This window comes from Poecilia latipinna, unplaced genomic scaffold, assembly GCF_001443285.1.
Source record: "Poecilia latipinna isolate Pla-1442-1.1 unplaced genomic scaffold, P_latipinna-1.0 Scaffold161, whole genome shotgun sequence".
Lineage (NCBI taxonomy): Eukaryota > Metazoa > Chordata > Actinopteri > Cyprinodontiformes > Poeciliidae > Poecilia > Poecilia latipinna.
This window is the reverse complement of record NW_015112777.1, coordinates 405,885-423,579: the sequence shown is the minus strand read 5'-3', so window position 1 is coordinate 423,579 and position 17,695 is coordinate 405,885. Positions and strand designations below refer to the sequence as shown.

Sequence of the window (17,695 nt, the reverse complement as noted above, 5' to 3'; positions counted from 1 at the left end):
CAGCTTTTGTAAAGCGTAGCATCAGTACGTTCTAGTTGTGAGCAGGAGGTTTCTACCAGCTGGACTGTTGACATCATGGTGACTACCTACTTTTGTAAATATTACCAAGTGGAAGTTTTCTGAAAGACCACAAAGCTTTGAAAGCAAACAAAACCTTTAAGGACAGTTGGGTGGGAAGAATTTTTTTTGAACCATTGTATTACTGAAGTGTAAAATTATTACATCTTCATTTGTTGGCAAATTAAACATTTTGGACCCGATTAAATATTCACTCTGGTTTTCCTGGATGGACTTTCTTTTACTTCTTAGAGCAAAGCAGGCAATGCACACAAACAACACAGGCGTTTATTTTTGTACATTTATTTCAGCATAAACCAGTTCAAGTAGTTACAAACAGCAGGACAGTAAGATTAACATGAAGGACATGTTGGGAGGTAAACAATGCCTAGAAAAGGCAAAAACAGAAATTGAAAAGTCCACATAAATGGAACATAAAAAAAAAGAGACATACACAAGTATAGACTTTCATTTAGCTTGAAAGATTTTTAGACAGAAAATCTGTACATGTACATAGCAATGACTTTGTAGTTGCTTGTTGAATGAAAGACTCAACAAAAACCCTCGTATGAGGACTCCGTTTCAGCAGTGAGAGGAGGGAGTCTATCTGGACACTTTTAGGACAAAAATCTGAGCTTCACCAGTAGAAGGTTTTGGTGAGGAAACTAGCAGCAGCATTCAGCCAGCTCCCATTGGAATCTTCTTTAGCTGCAGTGCGGGAAATTGCTTTGTCAACATCCCTCTCTGGGCTCTCCTCTTCCTCTGGGAGGTAGTCTGGGATGTCTGCGTTTTGTGGCACCTGAGCGCCACAAGAGTTCAGAGGGACATAAACCTGAAGGCAGAGATGTGAGATATTTTAAACGCTCAGTCGGGATAAGCAGAAATTCTATCTGAATGTCGCTCACCTCCTCTCCGGCATCGTTTTTCACCACTTGCTGAGCCGACAGCACCTTGGTGGAAGCGATGGCTGTGGCCAGACTCTGACAGAAAATGCACAAGTTCAGACAAAATGCACCACTTTTTTTTTTTTCCTGGTTGGATTTGACAGACTTTATGAGGCATAAACTACAACAAGATAATGTTGAATGCCTTCGCTTTACCTCGGTGGGGAGGTCTGAACGGATGCGGACTGTACACCTCTTTGAGGCCATTTGAAACGTGAAGCTGATCACCCCTTTGACTTTCAGAAGAGCCTCTTCACATAAGCCTCTTTGTTGCTTGAACGCAGCAAGAAAATGCACGAGTAAACGAGATGAAGCATAAATCAGATTGTAAAAATAAGTTGGTAAACTTACAGTGCTGTCCAACCCCTGGATGTGTAATGTGACAGACTTGGCCTTCTTGTTGGTGGAATTGATGAAGAACTGGGGCTTTCTTCTCTTCTCCCTCTCTGGTGTGCGTGGTGCTGGATTAGCAGGTGCTCTCAGAATGCCATAAACCTCTTTAGCCAGAGCTGTGATATCAAGAGACAGGCCCTCTCTGTGTGGGGAAAAACCTCACTTACATATACTGTATTGCTAATCTACAATGGGTCATGCCATATTTTCCAGAATAAATGTATCACCTTGATGAAAATATATTAATATTGTCAAATTGTCTTACCTTCTGATAAGAGTTTCCAAGCTCGCCATCATACCCAGCTCATTCTTCATAATGGGTACATTGAGAGGCAATTCAGCCAGATAACGAAGAGTCTGAGTACAAATAAATAAAAACAATAAAAGATTATGCATTGTACATTTTTTTATTTCTCAGACAAAATAGACTGGGTTGTTCAATATGACTGACTGGTCAAAACAAATATAAATTCTTGTGGATCAGATCTCAGGAGGACAGAATATATAAGCACTTATTTTGAGAAAAATTACTTCTACTTTACAATTCACAAAAAAAAAATCGAATGAAATACACACCTTGATTATGTAAAAAAAAAAAAATTAAGGGGAATCGGCACTTTTGCAACATTTCTGTACCTGCAGGGTTGCAAACAGCACTTCTGGATTCTTGTGGTCGAGGAAGAGAACCAGTCCCGGAAGACAACCTTGGTCCTGGACAATCACAGCTCGGTTCTGTGGTTCAGACGCCAGGTCCCGCAGCTGACACACCACAGACAGTGCATCCATCATGTCTGAAAATCTGGCCAAACCTGAATCTGGAAGAGACATTCAATGATAATCCGGCCATTTTTGACGTCAAAGACCAAATGGTAAGAGTTATCTTGAAGCGCTTAGACCTCAAGAATGCGGCTTGTTTTAAAAGAGACAAGAGATAAATATAATCAGATAGTAAAGTTTAACATTTATTTTTGGGAAAAGGGTTATCTGTAAAATATACATAAACGATCCGATCCTCTGTGTTCCATTATGGCAAGCTAACGACGTTAACTACTATCTTATGACACCGTTAAGAAATTATGCCACTTAAAATACATTCCATTGATTATACAAACTTTAAACCATGAATCTTCGCTAATTATATTCAATAAAAGTACCCTTTATTGAAACAGATGATTATTAGACATTATTAAATGGAGCTTAAATACGTTTCCTTACCAAAGAGAAGAAGTAGCTCGTGCAGAAAAATACAAATTTGGTGGGTTTCCTTTCGCGACGTACTATTGGTTGTCACACGGTGGCAAGCGTTTGTAAGTCGCCCTCTCCTATTGGATATTCGTCCCACTCCTGAATCTGCAGCCAATCAGGAAGAGTTTTGTTACTGCGGCATTATTTGACTTTACGGATGTGCTACTTAGACGCGTGAGGAAACAAATTGCCTTTTCTAGACTGGCTTAATTTCAATTTCGGGTAAAGGATTGAGGAGATGCCTGGCTATTAACATGTGGCTTCTCGGACTATAAGAAGAGTTGACGGTAAGTTCTTATGTTTTATGCTTTTGAAACCTCATCTTCGCTGCGGCGTTCTCAGGTACTTACTTTTGATGACCTCTGCAGCTTTCCCCCATGGATTGCGGGACTGCAGTTCTCAGTCCCTCAAAGCATGCGGGACTGAGCACTTCTTATCCCTTAAAGTTATCTTCTAGTTCCGATACCTGAAAATATCAGGATTTGCAGCTGAACTAATTTAAAAGAAGACGATTAAAGATCTGAAAGACTTCCTGAACATCAGTTTCTGATGCATTCAGGTGAAAATTGTGCATTAACAATAAATGAGGTTGGTTGTGACCATGTTTTGGATTAAAATGGCACCAGTTTAAAAGGGTTTGCATTACCAGCGCTGCAGGTGAAATATTTGCCTTCTGTTCAGTTTTAATTTAAATCTGCTTTGTTGTCTCTCGTGTAGTTCTGTTTTAAGATTTCCTCTTAAAACAGGAAATCTCTGTTTTAAGATTTCCTCATCTTAAAACAGAGAACATTAGAACATCGAAGAGAGTCCTGTCCTTCGTGCATAATACATACACACATATCAATCAGCATAAAAAGGTTGAATCTTTACATTCTTTCTGAATTTATGCAGTTGCCCATTCACATTATTATTGTTGGTTTTTTTTAACCTCTCCAAAGGATTTTATGGACATTTTGTGTTGGATTGGTTTTTTCATGCCCCTTTGTGTGTGCTAATATATGATATACAAGTTTTTAACCTTTTAAATAGACCATGCACTGACTGAATTTGTTGCATGAATGATTTGGATTGATCTATTTTGTAAAAAAAAAAAAAAAGTGAGCTTATTCTACATTAAAATGTCTGTCTTGGGGTTCTGGAATTTTATGTCATCAAATCTTAGTTGAGTGTGTTATGTGGTCATTTCAGGTGTAAGGTATGTGACTTCTCTTTGTGGTGGCCCCACGCTTAATCCGTCAGCAGAAACAGAAGCTTTCCGGTCATCAGCTGCTGCAGGAAAAAGTCCTTGCCATGTCTTTAGTAGAGGATATTCTGGATGTGCTGCGCATGGTCCTGGACTATTTTGGTGTGCCTCCAGAAATGGTAAGCCTGCTGACGCTGCAGCCCTGTTTTGCAGCTCAATAACTGTAATATTTGTTATCTCTCTCCTCACCGCTGCGTCACATTTAACTTCTGTTAAGTTTGTTTCTTACTTATCTTTCATCCTGACTGCAGCTTGTTCCTGTGTGGGACTCTCAGCTGTGCGGTCAGTATCGCAGCATTGTACGAATGATCGGCACGAATCTCCCACTGAAGCCCGCTCCACGTGTCCATTTTCAGGTAATTGGAACATAAAGTTGTGTTTATCCCGAGATAGTTACACAATCTTTGTTTTTCATAGTAGCTTTCCTTAATTGATCCAGTAATTACTTTTCACACACAGCGCTGTAGAGCTAAGGTATTTGCTCATGTATTTCTTATTGCACATTAATGGGTTTCTGTTTTAATTAAATAAGAATCCTTTTTGGCCACAAGAAATGCTTTCTGTAACCTTACAAAGTCAAGTTATGTAGATTCCTACCATTTTCTGACATTTACTGACACAAAAATCACACTTAAAATATTTAGAGTTGGATAAAAACATATAATAATTATTTCCTATCAGGATCTTAACTATGTGACTTTTTTTATTTATCTCAGATCCCCCTGGTTACTTATAAACACCATGGATACATTGAAGTAGAAGCTAATGCACCCGCCATACCGACATTTGCAGATGTCATGTGGGTGTTTGACTATGAGGGGGAGAGCTTTGCCAGAACCAGGTACACAATGAATGACGATGCATCAGTAGATCAAAATACTTTTTTAAAAATCTATAATTGTTTTGTTTTTCTTTTTTATATATTAGGAAAACACAAGTTAAACTAGAAACTTATTTAGTAATAGCCTGTAAAAAAAAAAAAAAAAAACAATAATATGTAATTTTATGAGCTGCAAAGCTTAGTCATTTCTATGTCTGCAGTTGGTTATAAATCTAACTTTAAAAGATTTCATTAATCTTTTGAATTATTTATGATAATAGGTATATAATTATAAATTTTAGGGCTAGTTTTTTTGCTAGGATTTTTGCAAGGGTTAGGGTTAGGATTTTAAATTTGGGTTGATGTCCAATATCAATATTGCAGTTATGGCCGTTAACTGATATTATATGTATATTTTCCCAGACTTTCAAAAGCGACCAGTTTGCCTATGTTGCTTGTCTGCTTTAAACACCCCCATAATCCTGCACTGCATAGCTTGCACTGCACTCCTTGTCATAAACAAGGAGTGCAAAGCAACAAAATGTAAATAAACATCAGCCCTTAATGTTGATCCACTTTTCCTTATCGGATCAATACAACGACCTAAAACATGACTAACATCAGTAGAAAGTGACATAGATGCAGAGATATAATGCATTCCTAGATTTTACTGCACACTTCAAAATGTCAGTCAAAAAAAAAAAAAAAGAGGGTGTGCAGACTTGTGCAGCAAGGTTGTATCAGCTTTTGCATTTCTCTTTTGAATTCTCATGTGAGAGATTTGTTTTACAGATGAATTATTCAGGATTTGTGTCATTTATAAAGGTAGAGGAAGTTATCAGAAAGTTTCAAATTATGTTTCAGTTATCTGCTATAGTCTTAAAACAAGGTTTGTTAAATATTTCACGAAGGAAAGACTAACTTTAAGCTTTTTAAGTTTAATAGTTATCCATTATAACTAAAGCATAATGAAGAGTGGCCACATGTTTGTACACATGTACACATTAAAACATATTTTAATGCCAGGATAAAAAGGAAAGTAATACACTATTACTTTTATTGTGTGTGATTTTCAAGGAACCATTTACCTCCAAATAAAGATGGCATTTTTAGTCAAGACTTGATGAGATTTCCCAGGCTGCCTCAGAATCAAGCTGAGAGAAGAGGAGGAGGAGGATGTGTGCGACAGAGGGTTAATCCTGAAGCCCTGCAGAAGATCACCCAGCTGGAGAGTGAGCTGCTCAAGCTTCGGGCTCAGATCGCCATGATTGTTACTGCAGCTCCATCCTCAGGTACATTTGAGATTTTTCTGCAATCCAAACACTCTAAAAAAAACAAACAATGATCTTAATGAACCATTCCTTACTCTTCAGCTCTGACTGAGACCCAGAATGCTCCATTTTCACCTCTGATGTCCCCTGCTCCACTCCCGGCTCTCACCTCCACACCTCGTCATGCTCCTCCCCCTCCTCCACCACCTCCCCCGCTGCCGCTGCCATGCCAAAGCTCCTTCAGCGAGAAATCATCTGTGATGGATCTGATCAAAGAGCGCAGGAACAACAACTCTAATAAGGGTCAGCTTCAGGCCCAGCACTCAGGGCTCAGCAAAAACATGGAAAACAAACTGATTCCTTCGATGCTGGACGTTCTGAGGGACTTAAATCAAGTCAAACTGCGCTCAGTTCAGAGGTAAGAGTTTGGTCAGTTCTCAAGGAGAGCTTTTGATGTTTATTGCAATTTAATAACTTTTTGTTTTCTAGGTTTTTCTTGTGGCATGATTGAGCTAGGTAAAACTTTATTACAGTATATAATTTGGTGTCGTATTTCAGAAGCAGAGTGATGGATGAATTTTTGACCTTTCAATTTGGCAGTGTCTGAAAAGAATAAAGGCAATTTTTGTGTAAAATTTTCAGGATTAAGATCTGTTGACTTGTGAATAAAAAATAGTTGCAGTTAAAATTAGATTTTGATGGGGGGGAAAAAACAATAGTAATTGATTTAAGGAATTAAATTTCATTTTCACTATACAAAGATCTAATCACTAATTAGATTAGTGAAAAATCTAATAAAAAAAATAGGTGGCAAAAAACAGATAAGCTAATTCTGCTCTACACACTTAATTGAATTGGGGAATTTTAAACTAAGAGAATGAATCTGCAAAATAATAAATCAATTTATTGAAGATCTAATCTTTCTGAAAGTTTCAAATAAACTAAAGAAAGGGATTCATGAACTCATTTTGAATATCGTTTAATCTGTGAGTAAACCTTAAGAGGGAAGTAGAACAGAGGTTCAGAACCATCTTTGATACGTCACCAGAAATCTTCTGGCCTTTTCAAAGAAGTTTTCTTGGTTGATTCTGTCTCTCTTTTTGCCGAGTATCAGAAGCTGTCTCACGCAGCAGCGAGGGGCAGGAGTCGTTATGGGGGCGTGTTTAGCCGATCAGAACTTGCAAGAACCAAGTAAAAAAAAATAATTATAAAAATAGAATAAATTGCATTATTTCCACAACACCTTCTTTAGATAGCAGAGAAAAGTTGAGTTGATGTTCCACCAAAGGTATTTTAAAAGGACCTTGAGAAAAGCAGTTCTTGAATTTGAAAGTTCCAATCTGAAGTATTTGCGTGCACCACACTCCTTGTTTAACTGCCGCAAAAAACTTGCTCTGTGTTAAACATTAGAGCCCGTTTTCTCTACAGATCACCAGGAGGCACTCCAGTCAGGAGGAGAAGCAGTAAGTGCGATACTGCTTTGCTGAATGACCCCGCCGCTCTGATTGCTCGGGCACTAAAGACAAAGTTTGCTCAGCACCGTCACAACACTTCCTCAGACAAAGAGAATTCACTGGAACTCTCTCCGTTCGGCAGCCCAGATGCGCCTCCCGTACGTTTCCACAGTTACAACCCAAATTCCCTTCTCCCCACCCGCGTCTGCCTCAGAAATACTAACCCCGTTCTTCTGTTGCAGGTTTCCCATCACGCCAGACGCAGCCAGGGTCGTCGCCATTTATTAACTAGTTAAACTCATGCCACGTCACTTGTGAGGATGTTCATTAAGGATGAACAAGCCTCTTAACAGATTTCTGCAGAAACTACTGAGTACGTCTTTTTAACTTTTCTTTTTTGTTATGTGTTGGGATTGAGAACCTTTTCAAAACTGTTACTATAAACAGAGGTTCAGATAATGCTTCTATTTTTGTACATAGATATTTTATTGTTTGTAAATAATAATAATAATAATAATGTGATCAAATACTGAAGCAGGCAGACTTTTGTCTACCTACCTTCATATTTGCAGAAATATTTGAGGAAAATCGTGGAGATTAATATTCAGAAGTCTGTTCTATGCAATTTTTAAAGTTGTTTTTGTTTAAGTACATTTGCACTGTTTTACGCCAAATGTTTCCCGTTGCTTGTTTTTCCCTAAATACAGTTAAAATCTGTAAATTTTGTACATAGCAGCAGGTTGTTCCAGAGAAACTCTGATCTATTGTCTTTAATAAAAGCCTTCTTTTTTTCTGCAAACGCATCATGTACAATATCATTATTTTTACTCTGTCGTGTGTCATCCCTTTCGGAAAAGACAAAATCTTACAACATAGCACAAGAGGCAATTTTCTTTTCTGCTTAGCATATGTAAAAGAGGCTCTTCTTTTAATGCCTCCCATCATGCGATCATTCTGCAAAGACATTTCTGAAACTTCTCAGGGCCATTAAAAATTAAAAAATACTTCCACTTTGAATCTTTTGCTTTTTATTTGAAGAGTTTTCAATATATAAATGGAGACGGTAAGGGTTTCACAAACTGCTTTTGCTCAAGGTTGGCCTCTACTTTTTGGAGAGAGAAGCAAACCCCAGTCATGCCCAGGCAGACACAACATGCTATTTATTAATGTTAAAGGTTACACGTAACTAAAAAGTGCTCAGGAAAAAATAAAACAAAACTGATTAGACTAAGGGCGTTTTGGTTTAAAAAACATTAAAAAAACGAAAAGAAAGGAACACTCTTCATTTCCACTAGGTGGCAGCACTAAATGCACAAACATCATCCCTCTGTCCGCCCTATCCAACCCACTGTATTTGGCCACATTATCATCCAATGAGCACCAATCAACTCAACAATTTTGTTTTACAGATCGTAATGCATACAACATGTTGCCATTATCTACAAATGTCCTCTTAATTATTTTACAACCTGTTTGTCCAAAGAATGTTCAATAGGCATGTGTTTGGGGACAAGTTACGTAACACAGTTAACACTGATGACCACAATGCTGTCGGGCTTTAGAAAACTGTATTTCTGTTTGTGTTATTTTCTTAAGTACCATCCTGATTTCCTTTCAGATTTGATTAATCAGGAAAGACTGAGGTTAAAAATATCTTTGCACGAGGATCCTTGAAAACACAGCAACATGTGTAGTTTTAGACACTATTTTCAAACATTAATTCATACAATAAAAGTGAGTATGCATTTCAAAAGCATCTGGAACATTATTTCCAGGTGATTTATACATTTCTAAGTGTTCAGAGACACCAGCTCCTGGACACCTGAGAGATTCAGCAACTGGTTCCAGGCAGAAGAAGGCCACCTACTGAAAAGATCTTTTCCCCAGTTCGGACCAGACCCTTAGGACCATGAGAAGGCAGACATTCTGTAAGTGAAGAGAGTAACATCTCATAGCTTTGAAGGCATGTGAAGGGAATTCCAATTATTACCTCATGCACACAATGTTACAAAGCACGGTATGTGTTGCAAACACTGTTGCAGACCAGGCATTGTCTGTCAAGGTCGTAACACTGTCTGACCACAGTAACCTCCTCTGGTCACTGTGGAGGTTACTCCACAGTGACTAGAGGAGTGACCTCCACAGTCACTCCTCTGGTCACTGAGGAGTGACTGTGGAGGTCACTCCTCAGTGACCTTCATAGAAGGTCCTAAACTGTGCAGGGAATTGTCTGTCATTTACCTATGCCACATGGCATAGAAAGTAAAGTGCATAAATATTTAAACAGACAAAAAACATTCAAAACTTGCTTCAGATAAAATAGTTCATAAAGCCTTGATATAATCAGTTTCATAATTCACACCTTAAAGAAAGACCCAACTGTTCAAAACTGGGTGTACACTTGCTTCTGGATATGGTTTAGTTAGTGATATCCATGTGATGTTGTTGTGCCTCAGAGAATAGATTTCTAAACAATAAGATCTTTATTAACAGTCTGAGTATTCACTGAAAATTGTGAAAGATTTATTATGGAGACTTTTAAAAACCTCAGAGAAGTGTGTCTGTCCTCTATTTTAGTACTTCCAATCCTCGAGGCACAAACAGCCTGAGATGTTGACCTTTGCTCCAAATGCAGATTAAAATCTGAGCATCAGTAATTTGTCCACAAAGACAATCACATAGAAACCATGGAAGAACTAACCTTCCTGTACTAATTTGTCTAAACTGTAATCTCAAACTTATTAATAAGCATATTCAATACTTATTTTTTGTGTTATTGCTCTTTATTACACCTAACCCATCTATAATTCCATCTATTTATCCAGTTAGTTGGGAGGTCAAGGATGATTAAAAGCTCAGAAACATTTTTTTTTAAAATTAAAGATCTATCTTTTTCTTTTTTTGTGTGTGGAAAAATTAAGTTTCAGAATTTTTTTTTTAAAGTTTTAGCAATTTGGGTTGGTCTTGGTGAACTTATTGCAGTTTTATATAACTAGACTCAGCAAGGCTAAAGCGCATGCAAAAGAACAAGTAAGACAGGCATCGTCATGGACTTTGTCCTAAATGACATTAAGTCAATCAGACAGCTGCTGCTCATCCAAAATGCTCTTATTAGTGTACTGAAAAACATCAGGAAGTAGATGGTTTAAAATGAGACGTTTGGTAATCATTGGTATAAGGCGGTAGGGCATCTTGGTTTTGAATAAAAAGTTTATGGTTACGGTTCATATGTCAAAAATGAACCATGAAGACCACTTTGGGCACCAGAGATCTGTATACTGAGGCATCATTTAATTTCTCTTTCACAGCTCTAAAATCAACTTCCTGAAACCTTTACAATTCTTCACCTTAAAGGTAAAACATTCATTTATCAGATCATTTTTAACTTGTCTTCAATCTTTGTTTTTTCGTGATGGCTAATTTTTTTCTCTTTTTTTTTACTATTCTTTTAATTGTTTGGTTTTGCTTCTTTTACTTTTCAATTGTAATTAATTAAGGTAATAAACCTTCAGTAAATCTTATCAGTGTAGTAATCACAATACAAACCATGTTGTTTACCTACATTTCTAACCAACCAATCTTAATGAAAGCTGTGACATTGCCGATCTCTGATTGGTCCACTCCATCTTAAGTCCCGCCCCCCTGGTGCTACAACCAGCCCCTCCCCTCTCCGCTCTCTGCGGTTCAGCTCATGATCAAATACACACGTAGAGCACGCGGACAGGCGCTGCGGGAGAAAACACCGCTAGGGTTTTCTTTAAACAGCCTCCTGTTGCTCCCACACAGGGTGAACAAGGTCACTAACGAGAGGAGCATGAAACAGCTGGCTTTATAATAAACAGGTGTCAGCTAGGGCTCCGTCAGCTCTCCTCCTGCTGAATGCGGAGCTCTCCTGCGTTTCTCCTGACATGAAAACACGCCGCCAGATTCCGTCGCCTTCACTTGTTCTCTGCAAGCAGTCGGGACGGTTAAATGTCCTGTTTAATGGTCGAGGTATGTGAAACTGCCAATTTACAGCTGTGCCTGGAAACAAGTAACTGTGTTGTGTTATTGTGAAGGTACTGCTGAGACCCATAGACAATAACTGTTAGACTTTAATGACCTGTGAAGTCTGTACAATGATACGAGGTAACTTAAATCTATAATGCTCTCAGCAAGTTACATCCTTGTCCTTATATTATAAAGCGTTATGATATTATCGTATTTATAAGCTTATGTATTTTATAGCAGCATGCTTCACATCCATTATGACCTTTTTGCTAAGGTTATATATGGCAAGTTAATATTTTTATTTAATTTGCTTCATTTTCTAACAAGGTAAAGCAGGCCCTGTTTATTATTATTGCAATGGGTCACGTCAGTGTATTGACAGCTTTACAGCAGTCTACCTGCAGCGTAGATGCTGCAGAAAACATGCAAACAGAGGGCAGGCACTTTATATAAAACAAGACAGATTTGCTCTTTGTGTTTACTTATGTGACAGTTCTTGGTACAAACATCAACTAATGTCTAAATAGAAATTTTTATGCTTAAGAAAGGATATATATAAAGATTGTATATGTGATTCTGTAATTTAGGGTATGTATGGCATTTCAAGAAAAATTACCTCTTTCTCAGAAATTCTTTCAAATTTCCTCATAAATACAATCTTGATAAATTATTAATTGTTAAATATTAGCTGCCAATTTTTCCTACTTTTATCCAGAAGACATGCATTTCCACATGATGACTTTTAAACACTATCATTTTTCATTAAACTCATTTCACAACTGTCTATCAGATTGTCATGATATTCTTGCATGAAACTGTTATGATTCCACTATAATCACAAAGATCTAACATAAATTTGTGTACTTTTGTTTGAAAAGCTCACCAGGCAGTTTGTAGCTTGCAAACTGTAGTTTAAAACTCTGATTAATATTTCAAACAACCAAATTTGTCTTAATTTTAAGTGCGTCAAAAGTAAAAGTTGTAGTTGTTTTTTTATTAGCCGGCTGACCAAAGGTGCAGAAGTAACAGATTTTACTATGCCTGAACAGCTAGCCTTTAGTTGTGAGACATTTAAGGAATCAGAGTTATGTCAAAAATGTACACTTATGAAATAATCTATTCTCGTTATATTAATCTAAAAGTATAAAGATGCAATATTAGTAGGATAATTTAAACTTACAAAGGTAAAGCGATTGGGTTAGCGCTTCATATTTTACATGAGAATATGTTTCATGAACATTTTTGAGGACATAGCTTTAGTTTGAATGACTCTGTATAACATAAGCACACAAAAGAGCAGGCAGAGAGTTCTGATGGTAGGTTGATATGAATAACACTGCATCCGAATAGAGAGGAAAAAACCCCAGGCTGCTGTCCTGTAAACATGCCATAACCACGTGGGGAGGATGAGTGATCAGTCACTGCGTCTGGGTTTCCTCCATCCGCCCACTTCCTGCCTGCCAGTAAACAGTGTGTGCTAGCTCACATGTAGATCCTCCTGCTCAAGGTACATGGGTCTTCCTCTGGAGGGCTGAGACTGAACACTAGCGGATAACGGATGATTTGTTGGATGTTCACTGGCCCAGTGAGTTTATCAGCCTACAGTCAAAATACTAGTGTGTGTGCATGTCTGCCCTCATGTGGCTAAAATACACCAGCTCAGTGCACTCAGTCCTCTTTCACCTTCATCTACTATTCACATGCACAAAATGTTTTAGTTATGGGAGCCATTACTAGCTATTATTTTACATGACCTATGATGAATTTAAATTTTTCACTGGTCCTCACAATAGCTTCCCCTATAATAGGGGAAGCACACCGCCAAATACATTACACTATAATATTAAGGGTGTTATTGAGGTCCTGTTGGGATGGGGGGGACTGTCTCTGATGGTATGTACAAACATTTTACAATAAAAAGTTCATAAACTATGACATGCATTTGTGTTCTGGTCCCCCGAGAGAGTGTTGACAACTAGCTTCACTCATCGACAAACTGAAATCTTGCTTTGCAAGGCAGCTGTAGCTCAATCAGTTTTAGATGGGGAGCATCTCTGAACATCAGTTTTCAAGTCACCGATCCTCAATTGGCTGAACTATTGATTGTGTTTCTGGAAGATGACTGCCCCGTATTTAGCGCCACCAATTTTCTCATCATCTCTGCAGCTTTCCAGTACTACATGCTACTGCCACCACCACATTGCATGGTGGGGATATTACGCTCAGGGTCGTGCGCAGTGTATGTTTGCAGCCTTACATAGTGCTTTGCATATAAAATTACCAATTTAGTGTCATCTTACCAGAACACATTTTGCCACGTACTAGCCATGTCTCCTATAAAGATTGTGTCAAAATACAAATTGGATTGCTTTTTGGTTTATAGTGTTAATGTTTTTTTCTCACCACTTTCCCATAACATCCAGTTATGTGGAAGTCCCAACTACCATAATAATTTTCCATCCAGCAGGTTCTCCCACTTGAGCTGTGGCTTTCTGCAGTATCTCCAGAGTTACCAAGGGGCCTCTTGGCTGCTTTTCAGATGAATGCTCTTCTGTATTAACTAACAAGGTGACTTTTGAAGCCCATTGATTGAACTGGATTCTCTTTTAGGGTTTTAGTGTAAAGGGTATAATAAGTGAAAAAAACACACGCTATTTTAAGTTTGTGAATAAACATTTTATTTTGAGATTGTAGAGGGACATAAAATGGAATGACTACTTTTACAAGCCAAGTCTCCTTATAGTGCAAGACAGAACTTGATCCATAATAACCTGATCTTAATCAGGATACAGTGAGCAACATCATAACTCAAAGACAAGCAAACCCTTGTTCACAAGAAATAAGCATTTCTCTGTTCTACAGGACTTTACAAATTTTCTGTCAAAGAGCAGCATCATGAAGTTCTAGTTTCAGCTGTGGAAGGTTTATAAAATCAAGGTCGAAATTAAATAGACTTTGTTATAAGATCGGTCAAACGTAAGGATGTTTCCAAAGCTTAAATTCAAAGCGTATTTTGGAGAAAACGTCACTTTGATTCACAGTCTTTTTCTATAAGAGTGTTATAGATATTCATATATTGTCTTGTAAGTGAACTGAATAGGATGTTGTAACCTGTGTCCTGTTTTCTTTGCTTTCTGTATTCTGTTATCAGAATTTGCTACAGGAAGTATAAAACCATAATTATCTTGTGACTTGAATTGATTACAAACGCACCTTTGAATCACAAAAAAAAAAAAGCCCACTGTCCAAGAGGCTGAGGCATGTGGAAGCATGTGATTAATGTGTAGATCATTGGCAGTGTGTGGCACTGTGCCGCTTGACCCACTTTTTCCAGTGTCATTGGCCCAAACACAGGCGTGTTGATACAGGAACAGCAGATGCCAGGGTCACTAAGTGCAGCTCTTCACTCAGTTTTTAGTAATCCCTGTAGTCGTGACGAATGATATGGATATTTTAAATTAAACTGGATTTCCTTTTGGCAATGTAAAACTTTACATTTGATTGTGTGCACTCAGAATTGGATCATGCTGCAGTGAAGCTATAGATTTTAACCTAATTAAAGAAGGTCATAAGTAAAAGTTGGTTAAACACCTAAAATTACTGATGTTTTACACATTAACAATTTGGCTTAAAGTAATAGCACTCTAAAGAATAAATATAACAGCTCATGGGTGAAGTTGTCCCTGCTTCCCAGGCATCACATGAGTGCAAGAAAGCTCTCTCATGACTTTTAGCACACAGTTAATTTGTTCGTAGGGTCTATGTCGGTCTCTGAAGGCATTTAGCAAAAGCAATACTAACGTAGGCCTCTCTTCTTTTTTTTCTCTGTCTTCTTCCATCTTTCTCTTTGCCACAGAGGTGTGGAGGTGTCGCATTTAAATGGTTGGAGCAGAATGTCATACAGGTTCGCATGCTGGGTAAGAACTTTTGATGCCCTGGAACAGGTCTGTGCAAAAGGGAAATACACACTGTGTGCCACACACTGTAGTTTGGTGTGGATTCACTTACCTTTTTTACCCAGCATAATATCTAGGTGAAACATATAAACATACACTTGCAATCTCTGTATATACTCATAATATTCCCAGGCAGTGTGCACGTGTTTTGCATGTACTTAGTCTTTGAGTACATTTTGCAATGTGCCAGGACTTAGGTCAGTAGACTAATACGGTAGCTGTAACTCCAAACCACAGACTTGGATCTTGTGAATTTAGTGTGCAAAATTTTAAATAGATCTTTAAATTAATGGGTGAGAGAGGGCAGACATTTCCAGATTTTTTTGCATTACAAACACAAACTGTATGATTTGTGTTTGTGATGCATCATCGTGAAGGCAAACGAAACCATGTAAAAGTTTTGATATTCTTTATTTTAAAACCTTAAAACAAAATGAGATTGTTTTTCTTTTATTTGGAAATCTAAAGAAAGTTGCTATTCCAGATATTTTTTTAAAAAATGAGCTACTTTGTTTTGAACATTTATATAGCTATTGTCACACCAAACATTTTGGACCAAAGGCAAACATGGTTCGAAGAGTTGTAAAAGTTGCTGACCCTTGCCTTAGGAGGTCTTGTTTGCCTCTCGCCACAACCTATATGAGAGACACGTAATTGCAGAAAAATAAAGTTTGTCTCTGGATGGCTGAATATAAATGCCCACAACACTTTGGTCATTTACTTTGCTCATTTTGTGGTTGTAATGTGTCAAAATGTGGAAATGTTCACAAATATGAGTATTTCAAAAGACCCTCTGGGGAAGGTCTGATTTATCTAAAAAGAGAGAGAGAGAGAAAAAAGATGTCAGCATGTTTTTCATATGGCTGCAAAGCTCTACTTGTTCACCAAAAATGGTTTCCTGTGACATAAACAACGAAGAGTCACATCAAACTAAACGGCGAGAACAACAACTGTGTTACCTCAAACGACGTGTTTAAACTTAAAAGTTGCTTTTAAGCACAATTCAAAGATGACCTCCAACAAGTGTACATCATCTTCACCTTCACAGCAGGATGCAGAATGAAATGGTGCTAGAAAACTGTGTGGATAAAATCATGAATAAAACTTGGTTTCTGCTAAGAAAGAGATCCTTTGAAATTTAACATATATGCATCGTATGAGGGTATTTTGGTTTCTCTTAGGGATTTTAAGCAATTTACAACTAATTATTTTAACGTTCATTTAATCTATTAAATACCCAAATTGAGCTACATGACTCACTGATATATCTTCTGCCAATAGAGATCGTACGCATGATGAATATATATCTTCCTGTGGCGTTACACTGACAGAAGGGAGCATTTATGAGGCAGAAAAACTCCTGTATTAGTGGCTTACAAAAATAAACATTAAGTGAATCCAGCAAAAGCTCATGACAAAACAGCTCCAGTAAAAGCTCATTCAGTTTCTCCCAGCTATAGTTTGGCTGTGTTTCTGCTCCGCAACACCAGAATCAGATAGTTGAATTATCTCTTTGGCATGTCACCAAGTTCAGCAAGAGCCTGCTGTAGCATCTTTATTTAAATTATGAGGGTTTAGCCGAGCAACATCTAAAACATGCAGGACACTGCTCCCTGGAGGCCCAGAACTGTCCGAACCGTTCTGGAGGACAGAAAGTGACGAGGACAGTTTTCCATTTGGAAAAACGTAGAGTTCGGTTCCCAAAGGCTTAATTCATTCAGCAAACTCCTAAATATGTAATCTGCATAAACAGACATGAGTTTTTTTTAAGTTTTTAACCAATATCTAAAGTGTGGGTTAAGAATGTTATTGATGTAAAGCCTGAAAAGTACTGGAAGATAAAACCTGTATATCACCTAAGTTTTAAAATGTGCACATTCTTGCAAGAGCACATTAACATAGTTTTTTAAAGGCTGAATTAGTTGCCCTGACCTGTCAAGAAGTGTGACCAATTCAGGTTTAAACGTGGACCAAAAACAAATGAATCAACACACCGTCCCATCTGTGTAAGCTTCTCTGTCTTTAGCAACTATTACGGTCATGTTTAGTCTTTGAAGGAAGGATTTGCAAAAATAGCTTTGGAGCCAGCAGTCCTCTCCTCGCCTGAGTTTATTAAACAAAACTTCCACCGACCTCGTTATCTGCTTTCTTTCTTTCTTTCTTTGCAGTTAGCATTTTTCAACTACATTGAATTTATGCTGTTTATGATCTTCTTTACTTTGTGAAATCTCTTGTATATTTTTATGTGTCTGTCTTTAATCATCTTGAACATTATTATTTAAGTACTGAGTTGAAATAAGTGCGAGGACAAAAACATCAAGT

At 37.7% G+C, this 17,695-nt stretch overlaps 3 protein-coding genes across 8 annotated transcripts in view; 2 read left to right on the top strand and 1 right to left on the bottom strand.

Moving 5' to 3' along the window:
- Nucleotides 1-344: 344 nt before the first annotated feature.
- armc1l (armadillo repeat containing 1, like) lies at nt 345-2,693 on the bottom strand. 2 transcript variants are annotated; one of them, XM_015029762.1, is made up of 7 exons: nt 2,610-2,693; nt 2,031-2,209; nt 1,660-1,751; nt 1,353-1,536; nt 1,158-1,274; nt 963-1,037; nt 345-889 (listed from the first exon to the last, which is right to left on the bottom strand). In XM_015029762.1, the coding sequence occupies exons 2-7, from the start codon at nt 2,181-2,183 to the stop codon at nt 695-697; spliced, it is 816 nt and encodes a 271-aa protein (XP_014885248.1). In that variant the 5' UTR covers nt 2,184-2,209; nt 2,610-2,693; the 3' UTR covers nt 345-694. The 2 variants fall into 2 exon arrangements, with proteins under 2 accessions (XP_014885248.1, XP_014885247.1); XM_015029761.1 differs by lacking the exon at nt 2,610-2,693 and adding an exon at nt 2,487-2,546.
- mtfr2 (mitochondrial fission regulator 2) lies at nt 2,186-12,732 on the top strand. Of its 4 annotated transcripts, XR_001424639.1 has the most exons (9): nt 2,747-2,926; nt 3,828-4,001; nt 4,134-4,238; nt 4,599-4,723; nt 5,780-5,994; nt 6,076-6,391; nt 7,402-7,585; nt 7,670-7,833; nt 12,722-12,732. XR_001424639.1 is itself a non-coding variant. In XM_015029759.1 (8 exons), the coding sequence occupies exons 2-8, from the start codon at nt 3,930-3,932 to the stop codon at nt 7,721-7,723; spliced, it is 1,071 nt and encodes a 356-aa protein (XP_014885245.1). In that variant the 5' UTR covers nt 2,186-2,263; nt 3,828-3,929; the 3' UTR covers nt 7,724-8,436. The 4 variants fall into 4 exon arrangements, 3 of the variants coding, with proteins under 3 accessions (XP_014885245.1, XP_014885246.1, XP_014885244.1); XM_015029759.1 differs by lacking the exons at nt 2,747-2,926; nt 12,722-12,732 and adding an exon at nt 2,186-2,263 and having other exon boundaries at nt 7,670-8,436; XM_015029760.1 differs by lacking the exon at nt 12,722-12,732 and having other exon boundaries at nt 2,744-2,926; nt 5,840-5,994; nt 7,670-8,231.
- The window catches only part of LOC106945809 (cAMP-specific 3',5'-cyclic phosphodiesterase 7B), a 22,373-nt gene continuing 15,782 nt past the window's right edge, over nt 11,105-17,695 (top strand). Inside the window, exons 1-2 of one of the 2 annotated variants that reach the window (XM_015029757.1) lie at nt 11,331-11,420; nt 15,274-15,334. In XM_015029757.1, the coding sequence (XP_014885243.1) occupies nt 11,400-11,420; nt 15,274-15,334 (82 nt within the window). In that variant the 5' untranslated portion in view covers nt 11,331-11,399. Of the gene's footprint in view, nt 11,421-15,273; nt 15,335-17,695 lie in introns of both variants that reach the window. The other variant, XM_015029755.1, reaches the window with a different exon arrangement.